Source organism: Fringilla coelebs, assembly GCF_963513975.1.
Source record: "Fringilla coelebs genome assembly, chromosome: 22".
NCBI classification, from domain to species: Eukaryota; Metazoa; Chordata; class Aves; order Passeriformes; family Fringillidae; genus Fringilla; species Fringilla coelebs.
This window is the reverse complement of record NC_140048.1, coordinates 3,581,785-3,599,205: the sequence shown is the minus strand read 5'-3', so window position 1 is coordinate 3,599,205 and position 17,421 is coordinate 3,581,785. Positions and strand designations below refer to the sequence as shown.

Here is a 17,421-nt window from a genome sequence, read left to right as displayed (position 1 = left end):
CATAGTAAAGGTACACTTAGTAATAAAAATGATAAGTATTGGGGACAAAAGATAAATATAGTTTACGTAGACTTTGTTATAAAAAGATGTGACCGCCCTGTGGGCAGTCAGAGTGCCTTTGGCTGCCTTGCTGGTCAGACCCCAGCTGGGCAGAAATAAAATAAATAATAAACAACCTTGAAGACTGAACCTGAGAGTGCAGCCTTGTCTTTTGGAGCCCGAGAAGCGAGCCCATCTCACCCTTGTCTGAGCAGAGACAAATAACAGCCCGAGCCCGGACAGCTGAGCACGGGCTGCGCTCGGGGCTGTCGCTGGTGCCGAGCCCCGGAGGGTTTCAGGCTCCCCCGGAGCCTCTCCCATCGCAATCCCCACCCCTGGCACAGCCCTGACTCTGCCCAGAGCGGGAGCTGGGGGTGGCTGAGGTGCTGCTGGCACAACACTTGGGAAAGAACCAGCGGGGTTGTGGTTAATGACAGTAATTAGCGGGTTATTATCATTGGGGCAGGGATCTCTCCCTCTGAGGCACTCGAGCCCTCTAATGAGAGGCTGTCCCTGGCTGCCCTGCCCTCCTCCTCCTCCCCCAAAGTCAAACATCTCCTTCATCCCTTCTGCAGCCCCCACGGCAGGAAAGATGGGAAAGGAGTCAGACCCAACATCCCTGGCAAGAGCAGCCAAGACTGGACGTGGTGCTCCTGATGTTTATTTCTTTTTAAAGCTCAGCATCTCTCCATGTGTCAAAGCTGAACTTAAAGCACAAACACCTGAATTTTTCCAATTGCTCCATAATATTTGCCCTGTTTAATGTCACACAGCCACTGGAGAAGGGCTGCAGGGAAGTGTTATCCTGGCAGAACAATTCCAACATATTCCCCCCGTGGGCTGGGCTGGGGTGGTGGCAGCAGCCCCAGGAGAAGCAGAGCTGGGCTCTCTCACCATTCCCCCCTCTCCTGCAGCTCCAGGGACATTTGTGGATCCCCCAGGGCCTGGAGGGCTGCACCAGCCTCAGCTGGGTTCTCCCACAGCCCCATGATTCACCCACAGAGGGTTTGAGTTTCCCAAGGGAAGGGACCAGGCTGAATCAGGCTGAGGAGTGCCAGGGGAGGGATTCCTTTCCTCCTTTCCAGAAGAAAAACTCTGATTTTTGGAGTGGGAAATCCATTGTGAGGTCCTGATGCTCCCAGGGGGAAGGGAAGGGGCAGGAAGGCTCTGCAGCATCCCAGTGTGAGGATCAGGGAGCAGGAACGTGTCTGATCCCTCCTGGGCTCTGTGGAATGAGGCAGAAAATCCCTGTGGGACAGGAGGGAGGTTGTAATTCCCACTGCACATCTGGGGCCTGCAGGAACAGGGCCTGGCTGCAGGAACAGCACCGAGCATGGGAGGATCCTGCTCAAGAACGGCTCAACAAGCACCAGGAAAAGAAAATCTTCCCAGAGGCACATCCAGACCTCTTCACACAGCCCAAAACCTCTTTGGGGGCAATGCCTGAAGGCCCCCAACCTGCCAGGGGTTAAAACACAGCACAGGGGCTTCCCCTCCACGTGGCCCTGGTACCATTTGATGGAGAATTTTCCCCAAAAGCATCTCCTGCTGACACATTTCCCTTTGGGAGAGGAGTGGGATCCCTGCTGATCCCAGGGTTTGGATAAAGAGCTGGAGCTGGTTCCTCATCAGCTGCTGATGTGAAGGGCTGGGATCAATTCTGCAAAAAAATCTGCAAACAGGGACTTAATCATTATTTTTTTCCCCTCCTGGAAACAAGGCAATAACTGCTCCTGGAGGTTCAGGCTGCCCCCAGCTTTCCCCATCAACTTGGAGTGCCAGGGTTGACATCCCTGAAGTGATTTTTGTCCTCAATCCACCCAAGACCCTTTTCCAGCCCTCCAGGGAGCTCAGAGCTTGTTTTCCCCTGGATCCTTGATCCCTCTCACCTGAGCTGTGACTCATCCCCACCTGGATGGGAACGTGGCTGTGCAGCAGACGAGTCGAGGCCAATCCTGATTTTCTCATCAGGGAACAGAAACGGGACCCAGGGGTGGCTCCTACCGGCCCTGAGGGGGTCCCTGGGTGCTTTGGGAGCCTCCTGGGGCTGCAGGGTGGCTCCAAACCTGCCTGGTGACACCAGCAGTGAGTTTGGGAGCCTGGGCTGGGTGGCTTTGTGCTCCTTTGTGTCACTCAGTGCCTGGAGGGTCCCTGGGCTGTGACCTGAGCAGGAACCAGCCCTAGGCTGGATTTGCAGGAGGGAGCCCTGCAGGATTTACCCTGCAGGATTTGCCCTGCAGGATTTGCCCTGCAGGATTTGCCTTGCAGGATTTGCCCTGCAGGATTTACCCAGCAGGATTTGCCCTGCAGGATTTGCCCTGCAGGATTTGCCCTGCAGGATTTGCTCTGCAAGATTTGTCCTGCAGGATGCAGGATTTACCCTGCAGGATTTGCCCTGCAGGATTTCCTGGGTGCTCCCAGGGCCTGCAGGCTCCTGCAGCATGGCCAGACCATCAGTGCTGCAGAACCTGGAGGAAAATGTGGGATTCCATCCAGCTCTGGGGGACTGCAGGCCCAGGATGTCCCCACCACGGAGCCATGTCCTGGAAGGTGGCACAGACTCAGGTCCAGGGAGGAAAATCCCTTTTCCTGCACTGGGAAAAGCCCAGGGAATGTTTTGTGGCACTGGAACGTTGCAGCTCTCAGTGTTTATGGGCAGCAGCCCAGCCCAGCTCGTCTGAAAACATTTCTGGGGAATTGCAGAGAGAGACAAAGCAGGAGAGTTTGGGAGCTGGGGGAGAGGAGCAGGGAAGGGCCCTGAGCTGAGCTGCACTTCCAGAAGGGCTGGGAAAGGGAATTACAGGGGAGGAGGCAGCAGGACAAGGAAAGCACCACAGAACATCCAGGGAAGGTCAGGGCTCTGTGTCACCTGCAGCAGGTGGGGGGGCAGCAGGTCCCTGCTCTCCCCAGATTTAATTAATCCCCGCATTAATTAAATCCTGGAGCCCAACCCAGCACAGGGATGTCAGAAATTCGGGGAGCTCCTGCCCACAGTCAGGTTCAAAGCAATCCCACAGCTCATCCAGCCTCTCCTGCATCACAAAGGACTTCTTTCCCCCAAATAATGTCTTTAGCAAATAAATGAATTTTTTGGGGGGTTAACTCTCTGCTGTTCAGCTCAAGGTTCAGCTCATCACTTTGAGTAATTTCATCCATTTTGAGGCATCTTTTCATTCCTAATTTAAGTAACAAACTCCCCAAAGTCTTTGCTGACCTCCCAGCCCCATTCCAGGGGATTTTGGAGCCTGGAGTTCTTTGCCTCTGTGCAGCACTGAGACTTTGGAGCCTTTCTGTGTGGCCTGGACCAGCTGAAACTTTCCAAACCGCTTCCCTTTTGCTCTTGTCCCTCCCCACCTCTGCTGGGGTCGTTATTGCCACCTTCAGCCCCTCCCAGGCCCATCTGCTCCCAAGCACTGTCAGGATGTTCCCACCTTCTCTTCAGCCCTGCCTTGTCCCTAAACCCCAGCCCTGGACAGGGAGCCACTGCTTGCACCGCCTTTATTTTCCAAAATGCATCTCTGGGCCTCTGCAAAGCACCCAGGACAGCTCTGGGGAGCTTCCTGCAAGAGCAGTTCCAGAGCTCCCTCTAAGGTGCCACAATGTCCCTGATGTTGAGCAGTGTCCCCGATGTTGAGCAGTGTCCCTGATGTTGAGCAGTGTCCCTGATGTTGAGCAGTGTCCCCGATGTTGAGCAGTGTCCCCGCTGTGCCCCTGGCAGCTCCTGGATCTGCTGACCCAGCTGAGGGGAACCCAGGGCTCTGCCTGCCCCGAGCCCCAGCAGCCCCAGCAGCCCCTGGATCTGCTCCTGCAGCACATCTGTGCACAGCAGGATTCCCAGCCCGAGCTGTGCTGGGAGCTGCAGGAGCTCCTGCCAAGGGATCCGAGCTGGGCAGGGCTGGGGCACCCCGAGGAGACCCTGGGCAGGGAGGGAAGGCAGCCTGGTGCTCCTGCCAGCTCCCACACCCTCTCCAGCCCCTGTTCCACAGATGGCAAAGCCAGAACACGGTGAGGGCTCAGGGCTGGCCTTGCTGAGAGCCTTGAGCAGCACAACCCCACAGCCCAGCTCTGGGGCACCTCTGGCAGGGCTGGGAGGGGTTGGCACTGCCCAGGCTGCCCTGGTGACTCTGCAGGCACCCTGAGCAGCCCAGCTGAGTTTGGAGCAGGTTCTGTGGGCCCTGGCTCGCTCTCTGATGTGGTTCCAGGGCTGCAGAGGTGCAGGGTTGCTGCTCCAAAGAGGCAGCTCCACGCAGCCCCTCCTGCACTTCACAGCCCCAGCCCCGTGGGACACCAAGCAAAGCCCCCGGGGCAATTCCTGCCCGGCTCCCTCCCCAGCAGCAGCTGCCAGGAGTGACATCAGCCACGGAGGTGAGAACAAAAACACTGCACCTTCACCCCTCTGCTAATTGCCAATCCCAGCACTAACAACAGGCACCAAAGGGGCTGGCGAGTTATTCAGCCTCTGAAATTATTATTATTATTGTTATTTCTGGGCTGGGACTGTGCTAGGGAATTCAAGTTCAAACAGAGATGAGGAAGCCAGGAAAGCTTTATTAGATTCCAGCCTCACCAGGTGTCAGCAGAACTGTGCCAGGTGAGGCTCCAGCATGCACAGGTGGGGAGCAGAGCAGGGCTGGGAGGAGAGTAGGGATGGGAGCAGAGGTGGGAGCAGAGCAGGGATGGGAGCAGAGCAGGGATGGGAGCAGAGCAGGGCTGGGAGCAGAGCAGGGCTGGGAGCAGGGCTGGGCAGGCAGGGGGGCAGTGCAGGGCTCTGGGGGGGCAGTGCAGGGCCCTGGGACTGCCCTGGCTGGAGCTGAAAGGTTCCCAGAGAAGGGACAGGGATGGGAGCAGCCCCCAGAGAGGAGCATCCATCAGAGACACAGAGAGCTCTGGATCCAGCCTGGGAGGGAGCCAGGACAGGCCCTGGACACCCCGGGAAGGGAAGGGAAGGGGAAGGGGAAGGGGAAGGGGAAGGGGAAGGGGAAGGGGAAGGGGAAGGGGAAGGGGAAGGGACACTGTCCTTGCAGAGCCCCCAAGGCCCCAGCCCCACCAGCCCCTGCCAGGGCAGCAGGCAGTGCCCAGCTGCTCCCTCCTGCTCCCTGGGGCTCCTTGAGCAGGCCCAGGGCTGGACAGAGCAGCAGCTCTGGAGGGAAAGGTGAGAACACCTTGGCATTCAGGCTCCTGCCTGGTTCAAGCACTAGTCAAGCCCAGCTTACCCATTTGTTCTGTTTATTTAACTTCAAAGAGGTACACACTAAAGCATTAGGATTTACTGGTTTGGATTCCTCTCTGTACAAGTTCTTTCAAACAGCTTGAATGCACAAGGCTTTACAGATAGAAGCGCTGAAACACAAGATAAAACAAATCTAAATTCCAAATCACTCCATGAAGAAAAATTGTAGAAAATAAAAAACAAAACAAAACAAAACAAAACAAAAAAAAAAAAGGAAAACAAAACAAAAATATTCCAACAAAAAACTGCAGCACTCCTTGGGAAAGGGACAGACTGCACGAGGAGGGACACAGAGGGGTGGAAGGCAAGCAGTGGAGGCTCTGCCCAAAGCTTCTCCGTGCTGGCAGCTCAGGGGATGGAGTTCAGGAGATCCTTGAGGAAGTTGTCGGGGTCATTGATTTCTGACAAGAGTCCTTTGAACAGAAGAAGGCAAGAGAGAAGAATCAGCCCCTGTTTGTCCTGCCCAGGAGGGATTTGTGCTGGGCCATGTGTGAGCTACTGACAGCTGCAGGGTTATTTTAGGGCTGGACACGAGCAGGGCAAACCCTGCTGGGTGCAAGTGCAGGAGGCACTGAAATGTGAATTGACTCAAACAATAAATCCATATGGAGCTGCTCTTGGGCAGCTGCAGGGACCCAGCTGTGCTCCCTGTGCTGGGCAGTGAGAGACTGGCCTGGGACACAGGTTTGGAGAGAGGAAAGAGCAGTTCCAGCTTCCCTGCAGGCTTTCAGCATCTCCTGACTCCTGGAGGTACCAAAATCCTTGGGGAGCAACTCTGGCTGCACCCACCAGGTCACATCTGCTCACCAGCCTGCAACCACAGAGCCCCCAGAGCACCCTCCAGCTGTGCTACAGATGTTTCACAGGGCAGGGGGGAGGTTTTCCTGCCTGGGGCTGCCCAGGTGTGTGTCCCAGCAGTCTGGGGACAGCCCAGGCCGTGGCTGGGCAGTGCTGATCCCTCCTCTCCCTGTCCCCTCCCCAAGAGCTGAAGCAGTGTCAGGAATGCTGCTGGCTCCAGCCACCAGCTGCACAAGGCAGCCTATAAAAGGGCAGGCAAACACTCACCAGCCACATCCAAAAACTCAGAAAACGTTTCCACTGGCATGAATTCCTCCTGGAAGGTTTTCAGGGCCTTGTCTGCAGCCTCGTGGATTGGCATGTCGTTGTGTCGGATGAACTCAGCCAGAGAGAAGGACCAGCCTCCCTCTGTGTTACTGGTAGGCACCTTCTGGCAGGGGACAAACACACCAAATCAGGCCAAAAGGAATGATTTATTAAAAAAAAAGTTACTGCAAACCCTGGTGCCTTCTCCCATTGCTCCTGGATTTCCACCCCTGCCTCTTGCAAACAACCCACAGAGGAAGAAATTCCCCGACTGCAACTTCATGATCCTTTTTTGCAGGATGAAACAAGGTCCCAGGCATTCTCACCCTGAGCACTGAACCCTCTGTGGAAGCTGCAGGTTTCTTTCTGCCCCTGGCTCCTTCCTCACCCAACCATTTCCCTGGCATGGCCTGGAATGTCCTTCCTTCCACGAACAATGAACAGGAAAAGCAAAATACACAATACAGGAGTGCTGCCAACTGGAGAAGTCTCTCAACTCTTCAGCTACTGAACTGCAAGGGGTGCAGTGAGCACAGCCAGCTTTTACAGTGAGCATCTTCTGCTTTTACAAGGTGCAGAAGAAAAAAGGAGGAAAAATCCTTCCCTGTGAGGGTGGGCAGGCCTGGCACAGGTGCCCAGAACAGCTGGGGCTGCCCCTGGATCCCTGGCAGTGCCCAAGGCCAGGCTGGACACTGGGAGCACCTGGGACAGTGGGAGGTGTCCCTGCCATGGCAGGGGTGGGATGGGATGAGCTTTAAGGTCCCTTCCCACCCAAACCATCCTGGGATTCGGTGAAGTTTTGCTCCCAAGGACCTTGGAGAAAGGGGTTTCAAATTCTGATTTCTATTTCAAACTAAGACAGCTGAAGTGGAGCTGGGCTGGAGGTGCTGCAGAGGACCTGCAGTGCCCTCCTTACCTTGAACATGTTGTAGATGAGGTCCACGAGGGCCCAGAAGAGCAGCCCCGAGCGGTACGTGGCGTATTCCTTCACTGCCTTGTCTGCCAGTCTGGGGAGGGAAACCAGGCTGAGTTAATGCTGCCATGGTGGGGAACCCAGGACATCCCTCTGGCTGCCCTGCAGGACTCCAGACCCTGGCAGGGGGCTCAGAGACCTTGGCACAGAGTCAAACACACCTGTGCCTTTGATTTTAGCCCATGGAAACAATTCCCACCTTTGTGTGAGGAGTTACAAACCACAAGGGTTTGAGTAGAATGACAGTGAATTTATCACTGGGTGAAAATACAGAATTTTGGGGTTTTAGAATGGGGGTTCAGGAGACAAGATGGAGGAATCTGGGCACATTCTTTTTCCTTCTTCTTGTCCTCCATCTTCCGCTGTGATGGTGACACTGCTGGATTGGTTTAGGATAGAGACAGACTGTCTGACATAGGTGATGGGTATTGGAAAGTTATTGTAAATAAAGTACACACAGTTCCTTAGTATAAAAAGCCAACACCACCCCAAGGGCAGTCAGTGTGCCACAAACTGACCTGCCAGACAGATCTCAGCAGGTCAGAGAAAGAATGTTACAGATAAGGGAAAATAAACAACCTTGAAAAGCAGAGCCGAGGAATCTCGACTTATTTTTCGAGCGTGGGGCTGGGAAAAAAGACTTTTTAATACCTTGGGAGCCATTTCAAGCACAGAAAGCTGACATCAGGGGACAGCAGGGCAGCTGGAGCAGGCAGAGCCCAGCAGGGGCAGGCAGGGCTGGCTCTCAGGGAGCCAGGCTGGGCGCTCCTGGCCAGGAAACATGGGGGCTCTCTGGGCAGCCCCTCTGCCCCAGCTGTGCTGAGTGACCAGGGCAGCTCTGCCCCTCAAACCTCCTTCCACAGGAAGGAAACGAGCCAGAGGGAACTGAGACTACACAGGAAATCAACAGCAGAGTGGGGAAAAACAATGTACAGCCCCTGTTTGTGTGCTCACTGCTGGAGAGGAGCAGATTCCTGAAAGAATGACCAAAGCTTTGTGCTTCCAACTCATAAAAGCATTTCTGCAAGACTCAGAGGGAAATTCTTGTCCTCAAAGAAATGGAGGAATTTCCATTTAATGTATCCTTGGTTATTCTCCTGCCAGGAAAAGACTTCTGGAAATCCAGCACCTGGGTTTGGAGCAGTAGGAATGCCCTAAAAGGTACAGAGCTGTGCTGGGACAGCAGCTCCCAGAGTCTGCAGGATTAATCACAAACAGGTTCTGGCAAGGAGGAACCTCCTGCCAGCAGCTCTCATGGGTTTGGAATTTTTATGCCTGTGCTCCTCAGGTACATCAGCCCCATCACGTGCTGCTTCCTGCTCAAGACTCCAGAGCTTTGGAAAAACAAAAAACCATTTTTTCTGCACCCAGGACCGGCTCAGCTGCTGTGAGTCAGCACCACAACAGGGGCTCCCAGCTGCAACCTGCCCCAGACTGGGCTCTTCTGGGGGAAAAATGAACATTTTGCTGCTCTTATTAAAAGGCTCCATTTGTGTGTGTGTGTGTGCCCTTAAAACAGACATCTTAGTAGGTGGCAGCCTGCTCAGGCAGCTCAGCTTAATTATTTAAAGGAAAACCAATTAGTAAAGGTGACTAAATTTCCACGGGATGAAGAGAACTGAGAGCGAGGCTAATTCTGGCCTCCCAAATACTGCAAGCCAGACTTTTCCTTTCATGTGAAGGGCTTGGATCTAATTGCAGTCTGCTCCTTTAATTGAAAACTAAAAGGCCCTTGTGGGTTAGGGCTGGTAGTCACCTTCTGGAGCTGCTGGGTTTCACTCCTGCAGCTGGACAGGGAGCACAAGGCCAGACACTGGGGAAGCCTGGCTTCCCTCTGTGCTGTTTTAGAAAGGTCACAGTGGAGAGCAAAGGGAAAACAATCAAAATGGTCTTTTCCTCCCAAATTCCAGATGAAAGCTACACTGAAAAACATTTACAGGATTTTTTTAGCCAGAATTTGTGGTTCAGTAACAATGGGCACTCGATTCAGTTCTTTGGGATCTGTAAATTATATTTACAAACCCCAGTGATTTCATCTTTGGGTTTAAATAGAAAGTGTTTCCAAAATAAGGGAGGTGCTGAGCATCTCCCCTGGTACCTGTGGTACCACCACCCCTGGCAGAGCCAGGAGCCCTTTTTGGCTCAATTCTCCCCAAATCTGTGTGACCCTGAGTGGCCCAGCTGAGGAGCTGGATGGGCACCTCCCCATGGGTGGGATTTGCTGCCCTGGGATGAGGGAATGCAGAGCCCTCCTGCCCCTTCCCAGCACCTGCAGGAGGTTTCAGATCACCAGCAGATCCTCAGCTCTTTGGAGATGCTCTGGGGTTCCTGTCCCCTGCTGAGGTGCACAGGTGGCAGTGAGTCCTTGGGTGTCCCCAGTGTTCTGGGAATGGAGCTGCTCCCAGACAACACCCTCAATGTGCAATGCTAATTTTAATGCTCTGCATGCAGACATTACCCTGGTGTCACTGCCAGTGGCTTCCTCTCTGCCTCAGCCCACAAATTCAAGATATTGGTACTTATCTGCAGAGCCTTTCACCATCCATCACCCTCTTCCTGATTTTCCACAAGAATAAATAAGCACAGAGCTTGGAAATCAGAATTGCCATATTGCTATTTCTGAGAGGCTTTATCAGAGGGAGGCTTTGTGCTCCTTTAGTCTGCAGAGATTAAAGAAAGCCCTTGAATAAACCTTGACATAATTCCTGAGCACTATTTCTGAGTGTGCTCCCCTGAAATTCCAGGGATTGGATGCTCTAGCTGGAAGTTCCTGGCTCTGCCTGTTCCAATGTGCTTTTATTACAGCACCTGTGCCTGGGGAAGGAACAGAACATCCAGGCAGGTTTAAAAGGCAGCAAACCCAGCCTGGGCTTAGCTGTGCCAGCCCAGGGAAGAGCTGCACCCCCTGAGCCTGCAGGACGTGCCTGGGGCTGTCAGAGCCCCAGGATCCAGACAGGCTGCAGGAGGCAGGAAAGAGGAGCCAGGGGAGGCTGAAAGCAGCACAGAGATCACTGGAGGAGCCCTTTCAGGGCTCTCTGCCTTTTCCAAGAGCACTGGTTCATGCTGGGTTTGTGCAACTACAATGTAATGACTTTATCAAACACCTAATTAATGATTAATGTCATCAGCATAAAAATGCCCTTTAAGGCGACTTAGAATAATAATGAATTGATTCCTAATTATGACAGCTATTTCAAATCATCCTTTCAGAAACTGGAATTCCCTTTCCCTCTCTGGAAATATTGTGCCTTTGTCAGGCAGGCACAGCCACTTATTCTTGTGCTTCAAGTGCCTGACAGCTGCTATTGATTTTTTTCTTTTTAAAAAGCAATGGCATTTGACTTCTATTTCTATTTTTCTATTTGATGGAGGCTGGAGCACTGATCAAAAGGGCCCAGAAGGAGCTTCTTTAGGGAGGCAAACAGGGATGAGGCACAGCTCAGACAGCTCGTGGCTGAGAGCTGAGGTGGGAGAGGAAGAAGGAAAAGCTTCATTTCCATGGATCAGCTCATTGATCCACTCCAGGAACAGCCAGAATGAAATCTCCTGCTCAGACCAGCCCTGGGGGGCAGCTGCAGCCACTCAGGGCCAGGCTGGACAGGGCTGGCAGCAACCTGGGCTGTGCTGGGTGTCCCTGGGCTGTGCTGGGTGTCCCTGGGCTCTGGGGGTGTCCCTGGGCTGTGCTGGGTGTCCCTGGGCTCTGTGAGTGTCCCTGGGCTCTGTGAGTGTCCCTGGGCTGTGCTGGGTGTCCCTGGGCTGTGCTGGGTGTCCCTGAGATCTGGGGGTGTCCCTGGGCTGTGCTGGGTGTCCCTGAGATCTGGGGGTGTCCCTGGGCTGTGCTGGGTGTCCCTGGGCTCTGGGGGTGTCCCTGGGCTGTGCTGGGTGTCCCTGGGCTCTGGGGGTGTCCCTGGGCTGTGCTGGGTGTCCCTGGGCTCTGTGTGGGTGTCCCTGGGCTCTGTGTGGGTGTCCCTGGGCTCTGGGAGGTGTCCCTGCCATGGCAGGGGGTGGCACTGGGGGGGACTTCCAAGGGTCCCTCCCAAGCCAAGCCAGGCTGGAACTGTGCAGCCCCACAACCCGGGGTGCAAAGGTTACTCAGAGGGGCTAAAACCTGGTGTAAACTACACACACTCCATTGGCTGTGAGTGGGGCTGTGATATCAGCAGGTGTGACGGTGACACGAGTGGGTGTGACAGTGACCCCAGTGCCTCTGTGACAGTGACATGAGTGGGTGTGCCAGTGACATGAGCAGGTGTGACAGTGACACGAGTGGCTCTGTGACAGTGATACGAGTGGGTGTGACAGTGACACGAGTGGCTCTGTGACAGTGACATGAGTGGGTGTGACAGTGACCCCAGTGGCTCTGTGACGGTGACACGAGCGGGTGTGACAGTGACCCCAGTGCCTCTGTGACAGTGACACGAGTGGCTCTGTGCCAGTGACATGAGCAGGGGTGACAGTGCCCCCAGTGGCTCTGTGACAGTGACACGAGTGGCTCTGTGCCAGTGCCCCCAGTGGCTCTGTGACAGTGCCCCCAGTGGCTCTGTGCCAGTGTCCCCAGCCAGGGGAGGGACTGACCTGCTGGCCCCTCCCGGGGACACCACGCGGGCGTGGGCGGTGACCAGGAGGCGGCGCAGGATGTCCCCGCGGATGGCCCGCCACCGCTCCGGGGGACACACGTGCAGGGCCAGCACGGTGTAGTAGTGGGGCCCGTCCACCTCGAAGGCGCTCTCCACCCACTTCTCCCGGGGCTGCTCCAGGAAGCTCTGCAGGTTCTTCTCCTCCCGCGAGGTCGCTCGGGTCCTGCAACACAGGGAAAGCCTCAGAGGCTGCTCCAGCTCCAGAGGGCTCAGCCCCTGCTCCCAGCAGCCCTGGGGTGCTGCACAGGCAGCCAGCTGGGCACCACCAGCTTCTCCCAAGTTCATCCCTGGTTGAGGATTTGCTCCCAGTGGGCACCACCAGCTTCTCCCAAACTCATCCCTGGCTGAGGATTTGCTCCCAGTGGGCACCACTAGATTCTCCCAAACTCATCCCTGGCTGAGGATTTGCTCCCAGTGGGCACCACCAGCTCCCCCCAAACTCATCCCTGGCTGAGGACCTGCTCCCAGTGAAACAAACACATTTTCCTTGGAGTTGTGGGTGGCACTAGAGGTTTGCCAAACAGCTGCCACTGCCCCAGTGGAAGGTAACACCACTGTAGAGGTATTCTTCCCTTTTTTTGAGAAAAAGATGGAGGCAGGCCAGCCACTGGAGGGGTGCCAACTCCCAGGGGACACCACACAGCCACTGCAGCTCCTGCAGCCACACCTGGATCCATTTATAAAATTCCTCTACTGCAAAAGCAACCCCTGGGAAGATTCAGGCCAAATTCAAACCCAAAAGACACTGCACTTTACTGCCAGTTTATAGAAATAGTTTATAGTTTTCCTCCTTTCCCTCAGAGCTCCAGTGTCCCAGCAGTCCTGACAGGCCAGAACTGGCAGTGGAAAGCACGTGTCACAGGAGACTTTGGGAAGCTGCATCACACTTTGCCACATCTGTGGCTCTACTGCACCAGGCAGAGGCTGCCAGCCAGGTCAGAGCTTGATTCTGAAGTGAGATAAACCCTCCCTAGCAGGCATCAAGCAGCATCCCAGCAGATGAAGCTGTCAGGGCTGTGTGACCTTTTCATCTGCTAAAAGATGCAGCTGGGAGCCAAGTAGTAGCTCTTTATTTTCTCCATTTAATATTAAAAATTCTGTCTGGGAAGTACAGAAGGCTTTTTTCCACGTCTGCCCAGCGGGTTCTGGGCTCTGTGGTGCCAACAGCAGCCTAACAAGATGAAACAAATAGTTCCATTTATTTGTCTCCCAAAGGACTGGGAAAACAATAGCACAGGGATCTGGAGATAGATATTAAAAACAAAAGACAAATTGTATTACAGCCAAAACCTTGATTAGTTCCAGGCGGGAAAGTGAGAGGGATTTTACTGCACTGCATTTGGAGTGACCTTGGTGTGTATTTTAATATTTATACCCTCATCTAATTAGTATTACTTACTACTAACTCCTCAAATAGAGGATTTACATGGGCAGCCCATTTTTGCAGGATCAGAACCAGCTGGTGTATTCCAAAGCATCTGGGTGCCCATGATGTGGCCAGGTAGCCTCAGTGCAGTGCCAAAGCCCTGCTGTTTATTGGCAAAAAATAATAATGGCAACCCCCCAAAAAAATTTTAAATATCAAGAAAATCTGGTGGACTTGAACCCTCCTCCAGGATGTCAGATCTGGAAACAAACCTGTGTTACTTCAACACTGAATAAAATTGTATCAGGGTAAAGCTTTCAACTAACAATTATTTCATTGCAGTGTCTCTTCTGCCTGCTCAGGAGAAAATTAAGCTGGCAGAGTTTCTTTAATGTAATAACCCTGTTGCTCACCCCAGAGGTAATAATTACATGTAGAATGGAAAGAGAAGCTAATTCCCAATTGCTTTTGCTCAATAGGTTCCCTGTTATCCGGCATGTCCAGGCTTCACTCCCAACCACGCAAATCCTTAACAACCTACTCAGGATGCGCAACCCTCCCAAACTTGGTGTGATTTCCCATCTCTGCCCCCTGCAGAAGGCCAGGCAGAGTGGTGGGAGGGTGGGAGGGGTGGCACTGACGTGTTGAGCACGTAGAGCACGGTGTGGATGATGTAGGGGATGAGGTGGATGTTGCTCTCGCGGCCGCCGCCCCCGGTGTCGATGCTGAACGACTGCTCCATGGCGAAGCGCAGGAACAGCAGCTTGATGTCGTGCACGTTGAGCTGGTACGTGGGCTCCCTCTGCCCTGTGCACTCCTGCAGGTACGTGTTGTGGCTGCAAAACAGCAGGGGGCTGTCAGAGAGCTCCTCCTGCCACAGCACAGCCCGGGAGCCCAGCAAGCACAGGAACTCACCAGGGCAGCTACCCTGGAGTAACCTCCCCAAAGGGAGGCCTTCAGCTCGCTCTGGCAAATCCAATTCCAGCTGCAGGTATCTGTCAACCCATCAATACTGTTTTCCCTTGCCCAGGACCTGGGATACAGCTCCCTGGCTGGAGTGCTTCCAGGATGTTGCCACCCTTGATTCCACAGAATTCCAGAATGGTTTGGGCTGGGAGGGACATGAAAGATTTTCTAGGACCAACCCTTGCCATGGGCAGGGACACCTTCCACTATCCCAGGTTGTTCCAAGTCCCCTCCACCCTGGCCTTGGACACTTCCAGGGATGGGGCATCCAGAACTTCTCTGGGCATCTTGTGCCAGTGCACACCCCTTCACAGGGAAGACTGTCTTCCCAATATCTGATCTAAATCTACCCCCTGTCAGGTTCAAAACTTCTAATGTGACATAACAAACCCAGCACAAGGTAAACCAGATTCCTGACATCAGCATCTCCATCTGCTCCAGAGAGGTGCTCAAGTACCTCAGTACCACCCAAGAGAAGTCTGGAAATCTACACCAGGGAATCCACTGGTGTCAGAAGGTTTCTTTTGTACAGCAGGGGCTCACTGGGCCACAAATGAATAAACACAGCATCTTCAGCTGTGACTGGGGGCTAAGGAGGCTGTGAAATTATTCACGTGAAGCCAAGGAGCAAACACACCTGCACTTTTTTAGGAGATTCACTCTCAATGGTGGAACCTGAAATGGCTCCATTTTACAAAGGTTCAGCTGCACCACCTCTGATCCCACGATTTCAGGGGAGTGTGTGGCAAGGATCTGACTCACCCAGATGCAACCAGCTGGGGAAGAGCCTGTCTGTACTCACCGTGCCAAGCACGTGGCAAAAGCAGACTCTGGCACGTGGGGCCCCCACACTGGCAGGAGCCCATTGCACTTGGTGTTGGCATTTTGCAGGGCTGCACTCTCCCACTCCTCACGGCCCCGAGCGAGTCTGCACGGACACAGAGACAGAGCACACCAGGCAAGTCAGGACATCCCAAAAATAACAATTCCACAGCTCCTCTCAATGCTGGACCTGGCAGAGTCCAGGCCTGAGCAGTGTTAAAGCCGACCCTGATGGAGAAGCCCTCAACAACGCAGCCCACCCAGCCTGAGTTCCACAGTGATCCCAAACCACCTGGAAAGGCCCCAAGCCCAGGCTGTGTGGCTGTGGGGACACATACCTGACAGCTGCCAGGTGGCAGTCGTAGTGCACGATGTTGAAGTGGGACACGGTGCTGTAGCCCTGCTGCTTGCGGGGCTTGTTCTCAAACTCCTCGAGCGCCACGCGCTTGGTGAAGGTGTAAATCCCCAGCACCTTGGTGGGCTGCAAGGACACACAGCTGCCTTAGCAACACTCAGCTCTGCAGCAGGACACATCTCCTGCTCTTTCCACCCCACAGCTGCTTTAGCAAGCACTCATCTCCTGCTCTTTCCACACCACACTGAATTGAACCTCTCCCAGTCCCGACCTTGTGGTATTCACATACTCTATGAACAGAGAGGGAAATAATTCTCTCTCCCAAGATTTTTCCTGGGGAAGGCAGTGAGAAAGCTCAGAGAAAGAAGAAAACAATTCCTATCTTCACTTGCTGCATCTGTTGTTTGGCACATGTGGAATGTGTTATGCAGATTGTTTGCTGAAAAGGGATTTGTTAATTGGACACTGGTGATGGTTGTTTTGACTGGTTCACCAATTAGGTCAAAGATGTGTTGTGACTGTTGGAAAGGGTCACAGGTTTTTCTTTAGTATAGTATTAGTACAGTATGCAATATAATAAAATATAGCTTAACAAAGCATTTGTTCAACCTTCTGAATCAGAGTCAGAGCACATTATTCCCCATTTTGGGGCTCCTTGCATCGATAAGGACCTCAAAGTTAAACTGGTCCTGTGTTTTTCCAGCTTTCTCTGAAAACACACTTCCACTTCCCAGCCACCTCTGGAATTACTGATCTCAAGAACCAATCCAAAGACTTCCTGATCTGCCAGTGCCAGCACCTGTGCAACCAGATACTGGCAAGTTCCCTTAGGAGCTGAGAGGCCTCTGAAAATGTGTCTCCCTTCACCTGGAACTTCAATCTCCCATCACCATTACCTGGAACTCTTAGCTCCCACTGCCTGGAACTCTTAGTTCCCACTACCTGAACTTTCAGCTCCCACTGCCTGGAACTCTTAGTTCCCACTACCTGGAACTTTCAGCTCCCACTACCTGGAACTCTTAGTTCCCACTACCTGAACTTTTAGCTCCCACTACCTGGAACTTGTATCCCTCCCGGCAGATGCAGCAGATCAGTCCTGGCTCCTCTATCAGCTCCTCCATCTGTTTAAGCAGCGCAGTCTTGGTCACCACCTGGCCCTTCTCATTTGTCTGGAAGACAGAAAAGCTCAAGCAGGTTAAAAACAATGACAAGCCACAGCATGCCCACCACTGGCACTGGAATGCCCATCCCATCTCCCAGCAGCTGTGTTCCCTCCCGGCAGCACAAGGCAAACCAGGGGGCCAGAGCTCTGCAATATCCATCAATAAATCCCTTCACACACTTCCTGCTGAGGCAGCCTGAGCAGGGCAGGAAGGAAAGCCCCTGAAGGAGCAGAGCACTCAGCCATTACCGTCATGCCCAGGGTGCCCAGGGCCTTCTGCCTCATGGCCATGGCCATCCTCTTCTTCTCGGCGCGCGTCTCCTTCCGCGCGGCGTCGATCTTCTTGTTCACCTCGGGGTGCTCCCTCAGAGCCTCCAGGAGGTTCTCTGCCAACGTCCCAATGCCTTCATCACTCGACACCTGCTCCAGTTTGTGCAGGTTGGAGATGGAGTCTGTTCCTATTAGCACCTGGGGGCGATGGGAACACAGCACTGTTCAGGAAGAGGGGACCTGGGACAGTGACTGTCCCCTCTAATCCCAGGGGACAGCTGGGCAGAGCACTGAGCTGCAACAACTGTTCCCTCCTTTTTTAATGCTCCTGGGCCCTAAGAACTGTGTGAAAGTCTGGGGCAATTTGCCTCCCCACTGGTCATTACCAGGAGCTCACATGGGGATGTTGGATAAAATTTTGTGATAAGACATTGTACTGATGCCTTCAAACACCAACAGTCACGTCCTAAGGAGCTTATCAATAATTACCTTCTCTT

At 53.7% G+C, this 17,421-nt stretch overlaps 1 protein-coding gene across 5 annotated transcripts in view; it reads right to left on the bottom strand.

The window, feature by feature from the left end:
* Positions 1–5,265: 5,265 nt before the first annotated feature.
* Positions 5,266–17,421, bottom strand: part of UBR4 (ubiquitin protein ligase E3 component n-recognin 4) — an 87,085-nt gene continuing 74,929 nt past the window's right edge. For all 5 annotated transcript variants that reach the window (XM_084220159.1, XM_084220160.1, XM_084220161.1 and 2 more), the window contains 9 exons: positions 16,904–17,122; positions 16,548–16,661; positions 15,476–15,618; positions 15,118–15,243; positions 13,991–14,185; positions 11,922–12,146; positions 7,290–7,380; positions 6,335–6,497; positions 5,266–5,682 (listed from right to left, as the gene is read on the bottom strand). In XM_084220159.1, the coding sequence (XP_084076285.1) occupies positions 5,618–5,682; positions 6,335–6,497; positions 7,290–7,380; positions 11,922–12,146; positions 13,991–14,185; positions 15,118–15,243; positions 15,476–15,618; positions 16,548–16,661; positions 16,904–17,122 (1,341 nt within the window). In that variant the 3' untranslated portion in view covers positions 5,266–5,617. The remainder of the gene's footprint in view (positions 5,683–6,334; positions 6,498–7,289; positions 7,381–11,921; positions 12,147–13,990; positions 14,186–15,117; positions 15,244–15,475; positions 15,619–16,547; positions 16,662–16,903; positions 17,123–17,421) is intronic.